The 17,794-nt window shown below is 36.9% G+C and overlaps 1 protein-coding gene across 6 annotated transcripts; it reads left to right on the top strand.

The window, feature by feature from the left end:
- Window positions 1–5,186: 5,186 nt before the first annotated feature.
- Window positions 5,187–12,035, top strand: LOC148847666 (protein WVD2-like 6). Of its 6 annotated transcripts, XM_088950389.1 has the most exons (11): window positions 5,211–5,288; window positions 5,369–5,539; window positions 5,843–5,939; window positions 6,038–6,349; window positions 6,446–6,838; window positions 6,924–6,982; window positions 7,552–7,629; window positions 7,746–7,830; window positions 8,144–8,215; window positions 8,370–8,477; window positions 11,371–12,035. In XM_088950389.1, the coding sequence occupies exons 4-11, from the start codon at window positions 6,074–6,076 to the stop codon at window positions 11,809–11,811; spliced, it is 1,512 nt and encodes a 503-aa protein (XP_088806515.1). In that variant the 5' UTR covers window positions 5,211–5,288; window positions 5,369–5,539; window positions 5,843–5,939; window positions 6,038–6,073; the 3' UTR covers window positions 11,812–12,035. The 6 variants fall into 6 exon arrangements, with proteins under 6 accessions (XP_088806513.1, XP_088806512.1, XP_088806516.1 ...); XM_088950387.1 differs by lacking the exon at window positions 5,843–5,939 and having other exon boundaries at window positions 5,187–5,288; XM_088950390.1 differs by lacking the exon at window positions 5,843–5,939 and having other exon boundaries at window positions 5,202–5,288; window positions 5,369–5,552.
- The last annotated feature ends 5,759 nt before the right edge of the window (window positions 12,036–17,794 follow it).

The following is a 17,794-nucleotide window of genomic DNA, read 5'->3' as shown; positions in this document are numbered from 1 at the left end:
TACAAGCATAGTCAGTTTATTTCATGAGTAACTTGACATGACCCACATAACCCAAATTAACACGACTGCTCTATTTAAATTATAAAATAAACATTCAGTTATCATTACTTAAACAAATTAATAAAAATATTCATTGTCATCCTTACTTCAAATATACATATATATGAACTAATACTTAAACTTCAGGTAAGTAAGGATGCAATATGGACAATTGCTAGCTGATGAAGGGTGATTTTGCCCGACCTCGTAGCCTAGGGATACATGTGTATGACTTGGCCTAGTGTACAGCTCAGCTTGACAACACGATCGCAACTCGACGGGAGAGACACGTCGAGTCCCACGCTGGCCACTCGGCGAGTTAAGCAACTCGTTGGGGACTAACACCTGGCCAATTGTGACTTCCACCAAGTGTGGAAGGTCCCGAGCTCTCCCAGGGGCCCGAAGCTTGGTAGGCTGTAGGGAGCCCTATCTAACATCCGTACCCACCGAACCCAGTGGCAGGGCTCTGATCCCTCGTCAGGCAATATTCTGTTTGCCTCCTCTAGAAGGCATGACATGTCTGTCAAGCCCATACCTAGCAATGGCAGTTTGTGGCGGCAACCTGCACCTGCCACACTTGCCCTAGCAGTAATGGCAAGGGTGATGGCGGTTATGCCAGGTGTGACCAAACTCCAATATAAAAGAACCTGAACCCACACAGAGAAAAGTATTGAAGCTTAAGCACTTTGAGCACTCTTACTCTCTACTCTCTTTGAGATTTCCTCTAGTTCTAACTTAGCCATCGGAGTGTTCCCACCGGTATAACTCCCCGAGAACCCTTCACTTTTTCTTCCCTCTCAGGTGCCATTCGTTCCAGTCAAAAGTCAGGCCATAACCAGCTAGGAATGACCAAATCGTGCAACATCACTAGCCTATTTCATCAAGGCCATCTTGGCCTAGGCCCATGCAAAGTTTGTCTACGAATGAGAACCAATGGCCATAGTGTTGGCTATCGTGAAATGGAGAGCCCATCTCCTAGGCTACCAATGTATTCTATGAATAGATCAATAGAGCTTGAAATAACTTCTTGAACAGTGAATTCACACAACAGGGTAGCAAAGATGGCTCTCCAAACTCTTGGGCTTTGACTACGTAATTGAATATAAACATGAGCCATCCAATAAGGTTGTAAACGCCTTATCCAAGATGACTAAACTAGCTCAGATGGTGGTGTCTCGGTCCAGCTATTCGTTACTCGGAAATAGTTAAACAAGGACTCTACAGCTATACATGGATATATAGTTGTTGAAGTAGTACTATACTACAAACATCTTTTCCATGTATACTCTACAGCTATACATGGACACATAGGCAACATCTTTTCACATTCTAAAGCTCCTACACCTATTCCATGATAGTCCCTTGGGTGGGCATTTTGGTATTCTTTGGACTTATCACCTCTTAGCTTCTCATTTCCATTGGCAAGGTATGAAGAAGGACATACAAGAATAATTAGCTACCTACCTAGTGTCCCCAAGGTTCTAAATATCGATACGTCTTTTACGCCGATAGGAGTGTATCGGGCTATATAGACAGTGTTTTTTTTTTCAAAACCGGTTCAAGGGGGCAGTTTAAAGCTCTTTCACCCCCTGAACCGGTTAGAACCCCGATATACTCTCTGTGGGAGCATATCAGGGAGCTCCTGAAATGATACGTATCGGCCGTCGGACCGATATGTGTCGATACTTTGAACCTTGAGTGTCCCAACTATAGAAATATGAGACCCAACAATCAGTTGAATTACTTCAACTTCTACCAATCCCTCAACGTGTCTAGGATGAGGTGTTGATGGATTTCATATCTGGCCTTCCCCCTTCCACTAGTAAGTCAATAATCATGGTTGTTGTTGATCAATTGACAAAGTATGGCCATTTCATTGTTCTTCACCATCCTTACAATGCAACCTAGGTAGCTAAAGCCTATGTTTGGGATATAGCTAAACTTCATGGAACGCCAATAGCCATTGTTTTCGAGCAAGACCCACCATTCTTCAGTCAGTTTTGGATTGAATATTTCAAACTCCGAGGAATCCACTTATGGCATTCTACCAGCTACCATTCTTCAGTCAGACCAAAGTCTTGAGATTTAAATAGTGGGCATATTGGGAACAGGATCTGCTCCTCACTCTTGGGCGCCTCACATGTGCATCTATGTGTATTGGGACCATTTATTGGGAAAAATAATTTACAAGTACAGAAGAAGTTATCAATGCATGGTACGACGTACGTGTGAGGCGTCCTATGTGAGGAGCAGATCCGGTCTCGGCATATTGGATGTGATGCAGGATGGCCCACCATTTCAGATGACGGAATAAATGAACCCTCAATGAACATTTTGTATGTTACAGAGGATAATATATGCGCATATGCGCATGCATGGACACTGGGTGTGATCTCTGTATTTCCGGCCTTGGTGGAAGATAACTCAGCATCAACACCAGGAGTTTTGTTGGATGCATGATGTTTCAAACAAACGGTTGCAAACTTAAACGGGTACATATTTTGCACCCAGTCAAGATTTGCATTGCAACCAAATGCTTTAAAAAAAATTGTGAAAACAAAAGCTTTCATGCCTAAAAAAGTGGTGGAAGAATACAAGAAAATCACAAAAGCTGCTGATAAAATCTGAGATGAAGATCTCTGTCCTTGAGAATACTTTCTCAAACAAGTTGCCGGAAAGAAGAAATTTCTCTTTTCATTAATGTTCTAGATCTTTAAATAGGGTAGTTCAAGAAGCGGATAGATGTGATTTATCTTGTGATTTTGTTTGTGCTGTTCCATTAGTTCTGTCCGAGCTTTTGCTGCTGGATTTTTCCGAACTTTGTTAGTTTCTCGTTTGTTTGCTCCTTGTTTCTTTCTTGAATAAATCAATTTTCTATCCAAAAAAACCAGTCCCACTGCCATATTTCATCAGTTGCGACTTAATTACATGAGTTAGTTTAAGCATCTTCTCTGTATCAATGACAAGTGCTCACTCTACCGTTTGATTAATTTTCTATACTGAAATGTGTCTAGTCTTGGAGCTATTTACTAAGACTGCATTTAGAAACGGTGCAAATAAGTGTAAATATAAATATGTAGAGTGTAAAATGGTTCATATAAATTGCAAAGTTGGATTAGTTTTGCACTGACAAATTTATCTTCTTAACAAACAGATTTTTAGCTGTAATGGATGAAAACACGAATTACAGTAAAGCATATTTATCAAAAGCCCACTTAATGCAAATTTACTTCTTTTTTATTGATGTACTTTTACATCTTATTATCAATGTAAATATGCATTGATCCTTCATTTGTCAATGCAAAAATGTAATTCTGCTAAATACAGGTAAATGTAATGCAAATTTACTCTGAACTGGGATTTACACTCTATTTGCATTGTTTTCAAGTGCAACCTAATTGACTTGTACACTAAACAAACTGATAATGATAATGCTGCTATATATATATATATATTCAACTTAATTTAATTTAATTCTTTTTTAATTACTCGATGACCTAGGTAATTAATCCGTTAACCTGGTAGGTGTTTGGCATCGGTGCTAGGAACATCACACCTTTTTCTAAGAAAAATAGTATTGGGCATATGGGGTTGTAATATTTTTTGTTTGGAACTGGTGCTGCCACATAGGTGTTTTTTGAGAAAACATCATTGGTTTTGTTTGGTACCAGTGCTGACAGCAACATTTTCAACATTGATCTTATTATCCAACGTCCAAGATGATGCCACATTGATGCTGCATCATTGCATCGTTGGCAACAATGCATTGTTTTCTCAGAAAACATCAAATTTGACATTGCTCCAAACCACACTTTCCTAATTTCCAAGGCGTGGTTTGGAACAACATTTTTTTTTTAAGAAAACGGTACCAAACAAGAGGGCATTGCTTCCAGCACCATTTCCTCAGAAAAACGGCACCAATGCCAAACACCGCCCTGTTTGATCCTAACAATGATTTTTGGGCCAATTTTTTTATTTTAATTTTTAAAGTGTAGGCTGATCCATTCAGATTAGACGGTTCACGGTTGAACTACTCATAAATCGGCCAAAGCAGTTCCAGTTCCGGTCCGGTTTTTAAAACATTAGATAAAACCTTATAAGCTCAACAAGTCAACATTCATTCAATTGCAACTAGACCCGGATCTATCATCTAACTGGTCCATCCAGACTCGATCTCTTTCTAGCCATCACAAGGATTAGCTAAAAAATTCAAGGGCAATTTAGTCATTCAAAAATATTTTAACTCGACAAAGGTGAAAAGCGAGAAGCAGAGAAAAAGGAGACAAACAGACCACAACTGTATTTGGCGCGCGGTAACTCTCAGTGCTGACTCTTATCTCATCCCCACATACTCCAAAATCCCACCGAGACATTCCAAGAATCCAATGCGGAGAAAGATCGAGACATCTAATATAAACACGAGATATTAAAAGCAGGTGGGTCCCGCTTTCCACGTGGGTCTAGTTCTATCCACATGATGTGGACCCATCTCTTCTCCCTAGGGTTTCTCCACATTACATATACTGTTCGCACCTCACGGTTGTTCACGTATCTGCACCGTTGGATCCCCCACTACAGATGATCCCAATCATTGGACGTGTGGTGGCTCAACCCGCACAAGTGCGTATTCTAGCGTCTATCATTGTCAAGCAATGCAATGCAGCCACGACGACTTGGACGCCAGCCTTGGATGCAACGTGCCACCCGCTAAAGCTATAAACGTCAGATTCTCTTTCATTTGCGAAACCAACGGCCGGGATTCGGCTTCAGAGTTGGATCCAACCGTACGATTCCTCCCTTGCAACCAAATTATCGCTAGCACGTTCTGACAGCTCATCGCTCCAGCCTACACGTCACGGTTGCCTTTCAGCCAACCAATCAGGAAGCTAGATCGTGCCACGTCAGCGAGAAGGACGGAACACCATCGGCCCCCTCACGTTCTCCAAACAGAGCCCCCTGTTTCTTTTCTTCGGTTAAAACCCAAGGAGGACCAACTTGTGTGACAAATTTACCCTTGTCATATTCCGAAATGACTTCAACTCTTAAGGGTACTTAAAGGTTGGGATGAATTTGTCAATTTCTGAAAAGAAAGGGTAGGATTGGGATGTAGGGCAAGTTTAGAGCAATTTCGTAATTTGGGTGTTTTTATGATTTTATCTACTATGTTTGAACTTTGAAAGGCTCGTCCTTCTACTTCTGTTACCTTTGTCTGAACAACGGACTCTGCTCTGTCGTGCTTCACGAACCAGGTGCTGACCTGAATTGAAGCTTCAGGTAGTTCGGAATCAGAGCTAGGGTTTCTTCTAACTGAAAATCTCTGTTGTCGTAGGGTTTCGGTTTTGATAACGAAACAGTTATTTAGAGCTTTCTGAAAATTCGAATTTTGGCGGCTCTTATTTAGTTCTGAAATCCATGGGAACTGGAGCATTTCTCAATCCTTTCGGAAGCCACTTGAAGCATTCCGTTCTCCGAGCATAACCCTAATCTTCGGTTTTGGGAGGTCAGTTTGATATGTAATTCTCGTGCTCGATCTGTGTAAAATTGCTTTTGTTGGATGCTTGATATTGGAATTATAAGGTTGTGTTCACGTACTTTCGTTTTCTTCTTTTTTTTTTGTGTTTTTTGTGTTTTTTTGTGTCTAAATTGATCTCTACAAAGCAAAATCGAGTTAGATCTCTGATATTTTGATCTGTTAGTCTTTTCTTTTCTACTTGAATTTCTTCAATGTTTAATTTGATAAAGATTATACAGGCGTGGTTTTGGTTACTCTTATTTTTAGATTGCCTGCCTGTTGGTTGTGTAGGGATATCTTTTATCTCACTTCCGTAGTGAAGGAAATGGAAAATGTTGCACATGTTGCAGAGGGGATATGGGGGTTTAGGTTCTGAGAATTATCTCTGGTTGCACTCTAACTTTTAGTATCTTAAATTTTATACCTTATTCAAGGTTGGCATTTTTAAGACTGCTAAAATATGTTCTTTAAACTACAACCTTGCAGACCTGTCTCTTCGAGCTTGGAAGGTTTAGTTACCAAATGGACTCTGAGAGTGGGGCTGTTTTGGAAAATGGGAATGGTATTGTTGAGGAAAGTTCTCCCATGGACAATGGTGTTGTTGAGGAAACTACTCCCATGGAAAATGTAGTTCTGAATATAAACAAGGAAAACGAGAACGCTGACAATGATGTAGATATGTCGCAAGTAAATGGAGTTTCTGAAGATGCATCCCAAATTGAAGGTATTAACTCTTCTGGAGAGGAGGTCGAAAGCTCTAAGACTGTTTCAATAACAAAAGGGTCGAATACTTTAAAGGTAAGGTCTAACATGCCTTAATTCCTTTGAATTGTTTTTGTTGAATGAATGATCGGGTGTGGAGACATGGATACGATGATATTCTTCTGTATTTAGAAACCTGGATCTGGTCGTGACAATGGCTTGAAGAACACTAAAACACCTAAGGATCAAGCTAATGGGAAAGTTCCAATTTCATTTTCTCGAACTCAGAGGCCAAGCATGTCTCAAAGTCTTTCCTTCCCTTCAAGGGGGATGCTTACCATTGGTTTGAAGAAGAGCTTTGATGTCAAGTCGGTGAAATTGGATTCTAAACACACCCGAGCAAATGACACAGAAAGTGAGGCCTCAGTTTCGAATGGACATGCCACTTCATCAACTTCTCGTGTAAATAATCTCAACAGGAAAGCCTCCAACGGGGTGAGCTCTATGGATGCTAAACCAAATGGTGGTGGGTTTTCTGCCTGGCGGACCACTTTAACATCTGCTTCTAGCATCCGACGTTCTGTGGTAGGGGGGTTTTTCCTTCTTCCCAGTATCTCTTAGTGTTTTTCCTTTGTCCGCACTACCTTATTTTGTGTTTACTTAAAATCAGGTTAGCAAATCTGTTTCCTTAGATGCAACTGGCAGTCGACCACAACCCAAAGAACACCCGTAAGTTATTGTTCTTACAACCTACAGAGTTATGCTTCTGTAGTCTCATTTACTTCTATGAGCTGTAGATTAGTTCTACATTTCTACTTGTTTTATTTTGACATAAAGTGATACCCATTTAACAGACAATAACCTCAGTAAAAGACAGTCTGGAGAGAACTTTCTGTTATTTAGCCTGTAATTTTCAAATATAATGTAAGTTTATATTGTCAGAAATTGTTAAAATGATATTCATTTACTATATTTCAGTAAATGACAATATGTTAAAGAGTGTCATGTTTGATTTAGCTTATAATTCTCATATGTATAAATAGGTTTGTCTACCAATAGGCAATCCAGGAAAAATAAGGAGAAAGCTTGTTAATTTGCAACATCTATTCATAGTATTCTGTATATTGGTGAATGTATCATTAGTTTCATTTATTAGTCACTTTTTTATGCATATAATACAATGCAATTATATAATTATGTTTGCATTCCTTCATTGCTTGACAACTAACCATGATTTCACATGATATAATGTGTATAATATCTACTGAAAATGTTATTTTTTTTTTATATAACTGCAGATCAAATGGTCAAGATCTAAAGCTAATGAAACAAGCATTGCCTGTTAAACATGATGAGGATGCACAATCTACCACCTCGTATTTACTCTTTCTTGGACTTCAATCTTATTCAACTGCATCTTTACTTTCCTGGTTCTCTTCCATGCATAGATTTATAACATTCCGTCAATCATTTTCATTATGACTGTAACCAGAAGCACTACCCCTCGTGGGATACGGAAAAGCACAGGGTCTGGATTTGCCTTCAGACTGGACGAGCGAGCAGAAAAACGAAAAGAGGTGAGGTCACTTTAATTTGTTTAGCACCCACGAGCTGTTTTCATCTCTTTGTTGTTTTCTCTGCAATCCCCCACCCACTTTAATTTTTTTTTCCTGATTAGTCTCACACCCTTTAACTTGCATACTACATTTTACAAAAGGAAAATGATCAAATTAGTTGGTGCTTGCATTAACCCAAAATCTCTATTATTTTGATAATAATAATCTGCATAATAGTCCTTCATAGTTCAGTAGCATCACATTTACATGAATGATTAACTACTTGGATTGATCTGGATGCAAGAAGTAAATTGATTTTGGTTCCACTCCTCAGTTCTTTTCAAAACTAGAAGAGAAGATTCATGCAAAGGAATTGGAGAAAAACAACTTGCAAGAAAAAACAAAGGTACTGGAAAGTATCTTCCTTTGAAATCAAACAGATATTTTTCATCTCTTTTTTCTTATTCCTTTTTCCTTTTCTTCCCCTTCTTTATGGATTGGCTTGTTTCCAGTGCTATATATTTAAGGTAACTCACTCCATTCTCCATTTTTGCTTGTAGGAGAGCCAGGAGGCAGAGATCAAACAACTAAGAAAGAGTTTGACATTTAAAGCTACACCAATGCCATGTTTCTATAAAGAACCTCCTCCAAAGGTTGAGCTAAAAAAGGTAAACCATTCCATCAGTCTCTGAAAAACAAACCAATGACAAGATACTTCACACACTCTAAAGTGTACCCCTAAGATGCCCAGATTGGGATATAGGAAGTTGGGAACTACTGATAAGAGGCTTTGTTGTTCAAAATCCAAGATACTGATATTGATATCTTATCCAATATGCTGATACCTGATACTATATTTTTAAGGTTTTTTTTATTTTTCAGGCTTAGTTACTTTCAGTGTTTACACCATACTAAATTTACCAACACTTGCATACTTGTCATATCGTTATTTTTTTTTATCTTTTTTTTTTCTACCAAAAAAAATAACGATATGATAATGTTTATACCCTCCATAATTTTTTTGTTAATAAACCAAATAATGAAACGTTGGGAGAATAGATGATAGCTAAATAGGAATGGTCAAACCATGGTTTTAAAACACTTTGAGGCGAGGCCAAGCCAAAATGCCTAGCCTCAAACACTTTATTGATGGATTGAGGCAATTGCCTTGGGTTTGATGAGGTTCATGCCTCAAATACACAACATTAAATTAGAAAAAAAATGAAAACTTCGAATATATATTATTTAAAATACTCCCTAATATTCAAGAAAACTTGATTATTTGGTTGGCTATTCATAAAATAAAGCAATTTAATCTCAAAAGAAACTCATAATATCTTTCTTAATCAAAATGTACATGTTAGAATAGCATCTCCACTATTATTTCTCAATGTACCACCACATGTGAGAATGGCATTTCCATTCACATGTTCGTCCATGACACACACGGCAAACAGATGACTTATTTAGGTAAAGAAGGTTAAACTAAAAAATATAATATATAGCACACACATACAGTCCATCCTTAAATGCATAGAAATTACAAATGAATTTAGTATACATATCATCATCATCATCATCCATGCCTTCTCCCAACTAGATGGGGTCAGCTACATGAATCTTGTTTCTCCAATTCGTTCTATTTAAGCCATTTCCACAAATTTAGTATGTATGCTTATTTAGTTTAGACAGGAAAGGTCGTAAACATAAAACAAGATACAAAATAAAAATTCAAAAAGATGAGATTCATATTAAAAAGAGCATATATGTAATAGAAAGAAAATATCTAAATTAGTTATAAAAAGAAATAAATTGTAGTAACATACATGGAAAATATAATAAATATATAAATATATAAAGAAAATATCTCTAAAAATTGACCATGCTTCTTTTCTTGACATTAACTTAATACCCCTGCATATATTGGACTCTTCCCCTCGTAATGATAGCTGTTAGGATTTCAAATTCTGAACAAAAGATGCCCAGCAGATACTGAGAGTCTGTCACATGGCAAGGGATATTGGGCTGAAACCAGAAACCAAATGAGAGAATTGCATTTCAAACGTGCAGATCTCTTGCTGCTACTTGGGTTCCTATACTGTTTTGTTAAGTACAAGTTATTTGGATAACACTAAACAATGCAGGAATCTTCTACATGGAAATATAGGTGTGGCCTAACATGTCCTTATGTCTTATTCATGACAGAAATTTCAGCTTGAAAGCCCTGCCCATGTTTCCAAAATAATCCTGCTTTTTCCCCTTTTTGACATCTTAGATGCGTAGTTATTAGATGGAAAAGTGTCGGTAGAAAGTGGGATATGGTGTTCCATGAACTGGGGAATTGTACACATGGTCATTCCAGAAGGTTTCCAGCTTGAAAGGACAGTTTGTTTAATATGTCCCTTCACATTCCTGAAGGTTCCTAGTAGAAAATGGGTTACGTATGTGAGATGCTTAAGAGTCGGTTCAAAACATGTGAAATTTTGAAAAAGGTATTACACTGGATTTGGTATTCACTAATATGCATCCTTGGTAGGAATGGCAACAGGGCACGGTGAGGCCAGGTTTTGCATACTTTGTCCCCGACCCCAAACTCAAATACCCCACCCTGTCCCCGCCCTCTACCCCAACAGAGCTAAAAATCCAAATCCCATCCCCATTCCCATGGGGAATGGGAATCCCCAAATTTGCCCATCCCTGAGGCATTCTTACTTTTTATATTTTTTTGAAACCTACCTAGAAGTACATAATATGATAATATATATTAAAATTATATATATAGTACACACACACAATTTTAATCTGGATGGGTTTGGGGCCAGGGTGGACAAACATCCACCCCTTCCCCGTCTCCGGTTGCAAAGTTTCAGATTTCCCCAAAACCAGCCCTGACCCCGATCAGCAATAAAAAAAACCCACCCCAACTGGAGCGGGGCAGGTCGAAGCCCCAACATGGGCAGGTCAAATTGCCATATCTCTATCATTAGAAAGATGGAATTTTCTTCAATGTATTGGAATTTTACTCAAAGTTCTGCAACCTTACCTCCAGTAAAGATCAAAGTGTCAACAGAATGGGACCAATGGGTAACAGGAGTACAATGCAAAGCTTGTTTGGTTGTGCAGGACCAAACAAGTTTCTTTGCTTCTCTCCATACTTGTCCTAAACACAAAATCTTTAAGCCAAGTCACCAGTTTCAAGCTTTCTTGAATATTTTTTTTTCTTATCAAAAGTCGTTACTGAATGTTGGTTCTGGTTAACTGGGGTAATAGAGGCATGGTCTGGAAGCTGGTATGGACCTAACCTTTGACGCTGTGTTTTTTTGCGGGTCACAAAGTGGTTGTTCTTAGACTACAACTCATATTCTCGCACTTGTCAGTCTGAAGTTTTGCCATTTCAGAAAGAAACAATCCTAATTTTCTTTTCCTGTCACATACGTCAAATTCTGCCGGAAAATGTAATTTCCCTCCCCACTGCTGCTTACATGATTTGCTTTCTGTGTATATGGATGCATGAACATGATGCCTTTCGTTCTAATGTTATCCTGTTGTTAATCGTTATAGATACCAACCACACGTGCTGTATCACCAAGGCTTGGAAGGCACAAAAGCTCTGCGGACAACCATTCAGAAGGGTCTTGTCAAAGCCCACATCCGGACCTGGAAGCCAAGAAGTCAGCCAGAGGAGCAACAAACACTACTGGAGATTCCACTGGTTTGAAGAAGCCCGTTAGAAAGTCAATCTCCAAGCTTTCATCTCTGAAGTCCGCTGATACAAAGACTGAAGTGAAGCCTCTCAAGTCAAAACCAAAGACCATAGAGGCAGAACATGACAGCCAGGAAGCTTACATAGGAGAAACTGAAGAAGATCAAAACAAACCCATTGATTCTTCCCTCAGAATTGAAGCTACAGCTGGGAAGGGGTCCATTGAGAATTCCGCAGAGAATGATGTGTCAATGCTTTTACCTGATTCTGGGATTACTTCTGATGTTGTTAAAGGTTAAATATATCATTCTTCATACTCTTGCTTCTTCATTGTGCAGATTGGAAGTTGAAGCTGTTGTGAATAGATAGGGTGAGTGAGTTTTTATGCAGTTACTGCTTCCTGACAGATTAAGGTAAATGTAATTGTGCTTGTATTTTACTCTTTTCAGCAAGCAATTAGCTGATTTTAACGATTGTTTACGATTATATAGGCTTTCTGATGAAATTAACGATCTTTTTCTCATTATTTGATTGTAAATAAAAGGGAAAAAACTCGGGTGCTTCTCTAAGAGTAAAAAACAAAAAACGCAATTCGCAAAGATATATTATTTTGGAATAATAGAACGTCACCGATTTATTCCAATTTTGCTCCCCATTGTCCCATATTTTCCCAATTTTTCGTAAGGACAAGATACATTATTTTGGAACGTGTAATATGTGCACCCTATTCTCCCAATTTTTCTGTTCCGTTTTGCTATAGGATTTGTTCCAACTTCCAACAACGAGTTGGGATCTCCTTCCAACAACTACATTTACATGGGTTGAAGTGGCAAGAAATGAGTTAAGTGTTCATAATCTATGAATTGCTATTGAACCGAAGGGAAAGCTGAAATAGTATATAGTTGGGACAAAGGTTAGACGATGATGATTTTGGATGATTAATAAGGAATTCTACACGGGCACCATGTATTCATCCAAATTACGAGTACCATTTATTCTATTTTGAATGATTAATAAGGATTTCTAGTTCTACATCCTTACCATGTATTATTCATTCAAATTATAATTACTATCATGTTTCAATCTGTTTTTGGACTAGTTAGGCGGTGTTTGGAATGGCTGAGTTGTGTTTTCATTACATTTGGAAAGGCTGTTTGGTTGGAAAAAAACAGTTCAGGGTACTATTCAGGAGTTTTTTCCCTTTTTTTTATCTTATAGGGGATGGAATTGTGGCTGTTTAAAAAAAAAGAAAACGGTGTCACATCAGATCCACATAGGCATTTCAATAAACGCCTATATATTTTATTGTTTGGTTCAGGTGTTTATTGAAAAATCAGGCATGTCTTGTAAACGGGACCTGTGCATCGGTGAACTGTTTTCTTCAATTGTCCCATATTTATTTATTGCCATTGAACCATATTTATTCCAATTTTGGAAAGGCTGTTTGGTTGGGAAAAACAGTTCAGGGTGCTATTCAGGAGTTTTTCCCCTTTTTTTATCTTATAGGGGATGGAATTGTGGCTGTTATAAAAAAAAACGGTGTCACATCAGATCCACATAGGCATTTCAATAAACGCCTATATATTTTATTGTTTGGTTAGGTGTTTATTGAAAAATCAGGCATGTCTCGTAAATGGAACCTGTGCATCGGTGAACTGTTTTTGTCAATGGTTGACTGATTGGTGATTACGTGTATCCTGTGTGGTATTTACCTGTCAATACATACATGAAAAATGGTGGTGAAAATTATCTTATTAAACAACATAGTGTTGCTCACCGCCTACGTGACAGAAATACTCTCAAATAAAATTAAAATATTTTTTTTGTGAAAAACAGGTCTTGAAAGCATGAACATTTTTTTTGAAAATCGATCCTAATAAATGCCTATGCTTCCAAACATCATCATAATTTACCAAAAGAACTATATTTGAAAACCAGAAAGAAAATATGAAAGAAACCAAGGAGTACAAGACCTGTAGCAGTGTCGTTACGTGTAAGCTTCATTGAGCTACTGATTACCCAGTACTACAAAAGACATTCTTGAAACCAGAGAGAATAAAAGATTAGTCCTCTTGGGTTTCAACAACTTGACCTAACCCCCACTTCAGAGTTCGGATCAAACTGGTCAAGCATTAATTTGGCCCAGTTGAGAATTAGACAAGCATGCACCTGTTTGTTTTAGTTGGTAAACGCTTGGTTTCATGCATGGCTCGTCCTATATGTGAAAATTTTATTTTTTATAAGCAATTTTCTGTCTTTTCCTTTTTTTTTTTTTACTTTTAAATTTTGTTTAAAGCTTGACAAGTTGTGAATGGAGGGCCCTTTTTTTTTGTCAGAATTGAATTTTAATGCTTATTTTTTTTTAATGAAAGAGGTGGGGATGCAACGCAACCATGTTAGAAACTTGAAGCGAATTGACTATGATTAGCAAAATGTAGGAAAGGTTTCAGCAATTGTCAGAAACTTCACCAGCGGTTTCAAGAATTTATCCTTGATTTAATTCTTTTAGAGAATACTAATAATTGATGCACATTATCTTATCCGTATATATTATCTCGCGTGGTTGATTGGAATATTGTGATGAATTAGAGCAATTAAGGCTGTTTACGGGTTGGGTTGGGTCGGTTTAGTAGTGTTTTTTCAACCGATCCAACTTGGTCGGGTTACCTATAGATCAAACCAAAATTGACCCTCTATTAAATAAAACTGATTTGGTCGGTTTGAGTCGGTTTAGATCAGTTTGGGTCAGTTTAGGTTTCAACCAATTCCAAGCTTGCACAATGCACACGAAGTCAAAGTGTTAATACTATATATAATATTTAAAAATATATTTTTTGAAAATATATATCTGACATATTTCAGAATATATATTTTTTCAGATATATATTTATTATTTAAAACTAAAATATCTATATTTAATAGATATTTTTTCAGAATATATATTTTTTCACATAACTCAGTTCAGTTTCGGTTTTCACATATGAAAACCAAAACTGAACCAAATTATCGGTTTGTTCATCTTTGCAACCAGAAACCAATTGGTAGTGAAGAAAAACCGGCCAACTCAGGGTGGATCCGACCAGGTTGGTTGGTTTGGATTTATTTGTAAACAGTCCTGATAGCTATATATAAACCGTGTGAACCTAAAGGTGACTGACATGTGGGCTCATGTATTCCTTACACATTGACTTATAGTTCCCCTTCTTTTTATTTTTGAATTATTCATAAAATAATTGGAAGAAGAAACAGAATACTAATGGATAATAGGGTTGGGCAATTTCTATCCTACTTAGTGAGTACCCACCCTTGCCCACCTCAATGGGATGGGTTCTTTTGCTTGAAAAATAGATTTGGGGGCGGATATAGGTTTTGGGATTTTACAACATATGGATAGGATATGTTATCAAGCTAAATCTGATCCTCCGCAACTCACATATTGTTGGAAGGCATGCCAATCTATGTATTAAGTGTTGAATTTAATACTATTTTAAATTTTATGTGAAGGATAATTGATAGTTTGTAATTTTTACATATTTTTATCAAATAGTTAGAAATTTTAATGCTTGTTTATTTTACTTGTTTGTTGCTTTTAAGTATAATAGGAAATAATAGAAAATTAGATGTTGATTATAGACCTATCCTGCCACCCCACTATCATCAAATGCAGGGAGGGTAGGGTTGGGGAGGGTTATGCATTTTTACATGCAAGGAGGGTTTAGATTTTGAAAACCCAAACTGCTATGGGTTTTGAGGAGGGTACGAGTTGGGATGTCTAGGGAGGCTGATAAGGTCTAGAATTTATAAAACTCTCCCCAATCCCATCTATTTGCCATCCCTAATGGATATTAGGGGTGATCATTAGTTGCCTAGTCCAACCTGCAAATCTTCAGGTCAGACTTGAGCCCAACACTAAATAACCCTGTATATTTTGATGAATACCATCTATTGGTTATCACTTTTTATTTTTATTTTTATTCGTTGCTGCTGAATTGGTTATAATTTTTATGATACCAAATGATCAAGTTTTTCTGATATCATAGTGGAAGAAGGTCGAATCAAGTAATAAAATTAGCTAAATTAACAAAATCAGTCATATTTAAAAAAAAAAAATCAAGCCTATAAATAGGAAGAAAACTGCTCTTTTTTAACAAGACTGCCCCTCCTTTCCACCTAGGGATGGCAATGGTAGGTTTGGGGAGGATTTTGCAAATTTTATACCCTACCCGCCTCCCTAAACCTCCCAACCTATATCTATTCCAAAACCCATAATGGATTGGATTTTGAGAATCCAAACCCTTCCCACACATGAAAATGCAAAACCCTCATCGACCCTACACTTCCCTTCCCACATTCAAGGGTAGGGGCAGGTTAACCTGCACATAATTTCCCATTATTTCTTATTATATAAAGCATAAATAAGTAAAATAACATAAATAAACAACAAATTTTCCAATTATTTGATGAAGACATATAAAAATACATGAATTATCAATTATCATTCACATAAAACTCAAAATATTATTAAATTCAACACTTAATACATAAAGTTTATATGCCTTTTAACAATATACAGGTTAGGGAGGATCGGGTTTAGCCTAAAACCATACCCTACCCATACTTGAACGGGTTATAGAATCCCAAAACCTGTCGCTGCCCCAAAATCCTTCCCATCAGAGTGGGTAGGGGCAAGTATCCACCAGGGTAGGGTAGAAATTGCAATCCCTATTTCTACCGATTGTTTAGGCTTTCTACTACATAATAAAAAAAAATGTAAAGGCTTCGTTTGGATAATTTTTTCATTTTGAGCTTTAGGGCATGATAAACACAAATGAGCCAAAAAAGGGTTTTGAACATTTGATAGGAATTGCTTTTAGAAGCAAAATAATCTAAAGCCACAACACTTTTAAGCCCGAACCCACAAGGTCTAAATTTATTTTAGGCTTTTAGGCTTTAAATGTTCAAATCCTGAAACGGTACTGACCATATGCCCAGGAAGCCTGCTTTCTGCAATTACCACATCAAGAACCGAAGGAAATGACTAAAACATTTTGGTTGAAAAACTTGAAGAGAAACTATATATTAAGGGAGCCTTTGGTAATGTGGTCTGTATAAGATGTGGTGTATTAGAATCTTTTAGGCCCTATTAACCACATTCCATAAGTGTTTTGCACTGTGGTATGAATGTGCTGATAACAAAATTTTAGATCATATATTTCAATAATTTCTTACATTACATATATAGTAATTGGAAAAATCCAAGAAGAGCTTTGACAAATGAAAACCCCTGTGAATTTTGGTAAATATCACTTGATTGGTTATTATTTTTATGATACCAGTTAATTGGTCATAGGCTCTTTTGTACCATACCTGAACCCATATTATCCAATTGACCATGGTATGGATTCATCCATAAGATTTTTGTGTGGAAGTGAATTTATGATATTTTGTGTTTCAAAACATCCATAGAAGGTTTCAAAACACACCACAACCCTAAAATAACGCCTAATGAGTGTGGCAAGTTTTGGACCCAAGCAATTCACATAATATCCACGGTATAGAAAGGAGGGGAGAGAGAGAGAGGATAATTATGGCTGATTTATGATGAAAACAAAATTACTAAATTATTCATTCAAGATTTTACTAATTAAATATTCATTCTAAAGCACGAATCATCCTTAAAGTATTGATGAACTGATCATGCTCCAGGTGCTCTTTGTTAAAAGAAATTTGAAAGAAACATTAAGATTTCAAAAAAAAACTTAAGTCAAAAGGGTAAATTTGTCTCTAGAATAACTAAGAAGTTTTATAAGTTTAATAGAATATTCTATGAAATTAACTAATAGAATGCTAAGGGCCAGGCGAAAGTGTTGGAATTCTAAGGCCGGGATGGTCAAATAAAAAATTCCAGTTAATCGAACTAACCGACATGATACTTATAATACCAGAAAATTACATTTAATTACTAAAAGTTGTCGTAAATTAGTTTTAGTCAAGAAAATAATCAAAAATAAAGTACCAATATTTTTCAAAATATTAGAAGATTACGTCTATGGTATATTTAATAACTAACAGTATTTTAATAAATATAATATTTATTAGTTAACAGTATTAATTAACCATAATTTTAATAAATACAGTATTTTAAATAATTGATTAATTATAAGATATGCATGACTCCCAATGAGGGTTAGGGGGTTTAAGTCACTTGTCTTTTTTTTTTCCTTTTTTTGGTTGGCTGGAATGTGATTCTCATTCTCAAGGGGAGAGTCAGAAGCCATTCTC

This window comes from Nelumbo lutea, chromosome 6 (assembly GCF_056320005.1).
Source record: "Nelumbo lutea isolate HS-2025 chromosome 6, American lotus-T2T, whole genome shotgun sequence".
In the NCBI taxonomy this organism is placed as follows: Eukaryota; Viridiplantae; Streptophyta; class Magnoliopsida; order Proteales; family Nelumbonaceae; genus Nelumbo; species Nelumbo lutea.
This window is presented reverse-complemented; position numbering and strand designations above follow the sequence as displayed.

What these genes read in the sequence shown, in the direction of transcription:
- LOC148847666 (XM_088950387.1), top strand. Translation starts at nt 6,074, where the DNA reads ATGGACTCTGAGAGTGGGGCTGTTTTGGAAAATGGGAATGGTATTGTT. An exon ending in CCACAACCCAAAGAACACCC is followed by an intron (nt 6,983 to 7,551) that starts GTAAGTTATTGT and finishes ATATAACTGCAG; the next exon opens with ATCAAATGGTCAAGATCTAA. An exon ending in CAAAGGTTGAGCTAAAAAAG is followed by an intron (nt 8,478 to 11,370) that starts GTAAACCATTCC and finishes TAATCGTTATAG; the next exon opens with ATACCAACCACACGTGCTGT.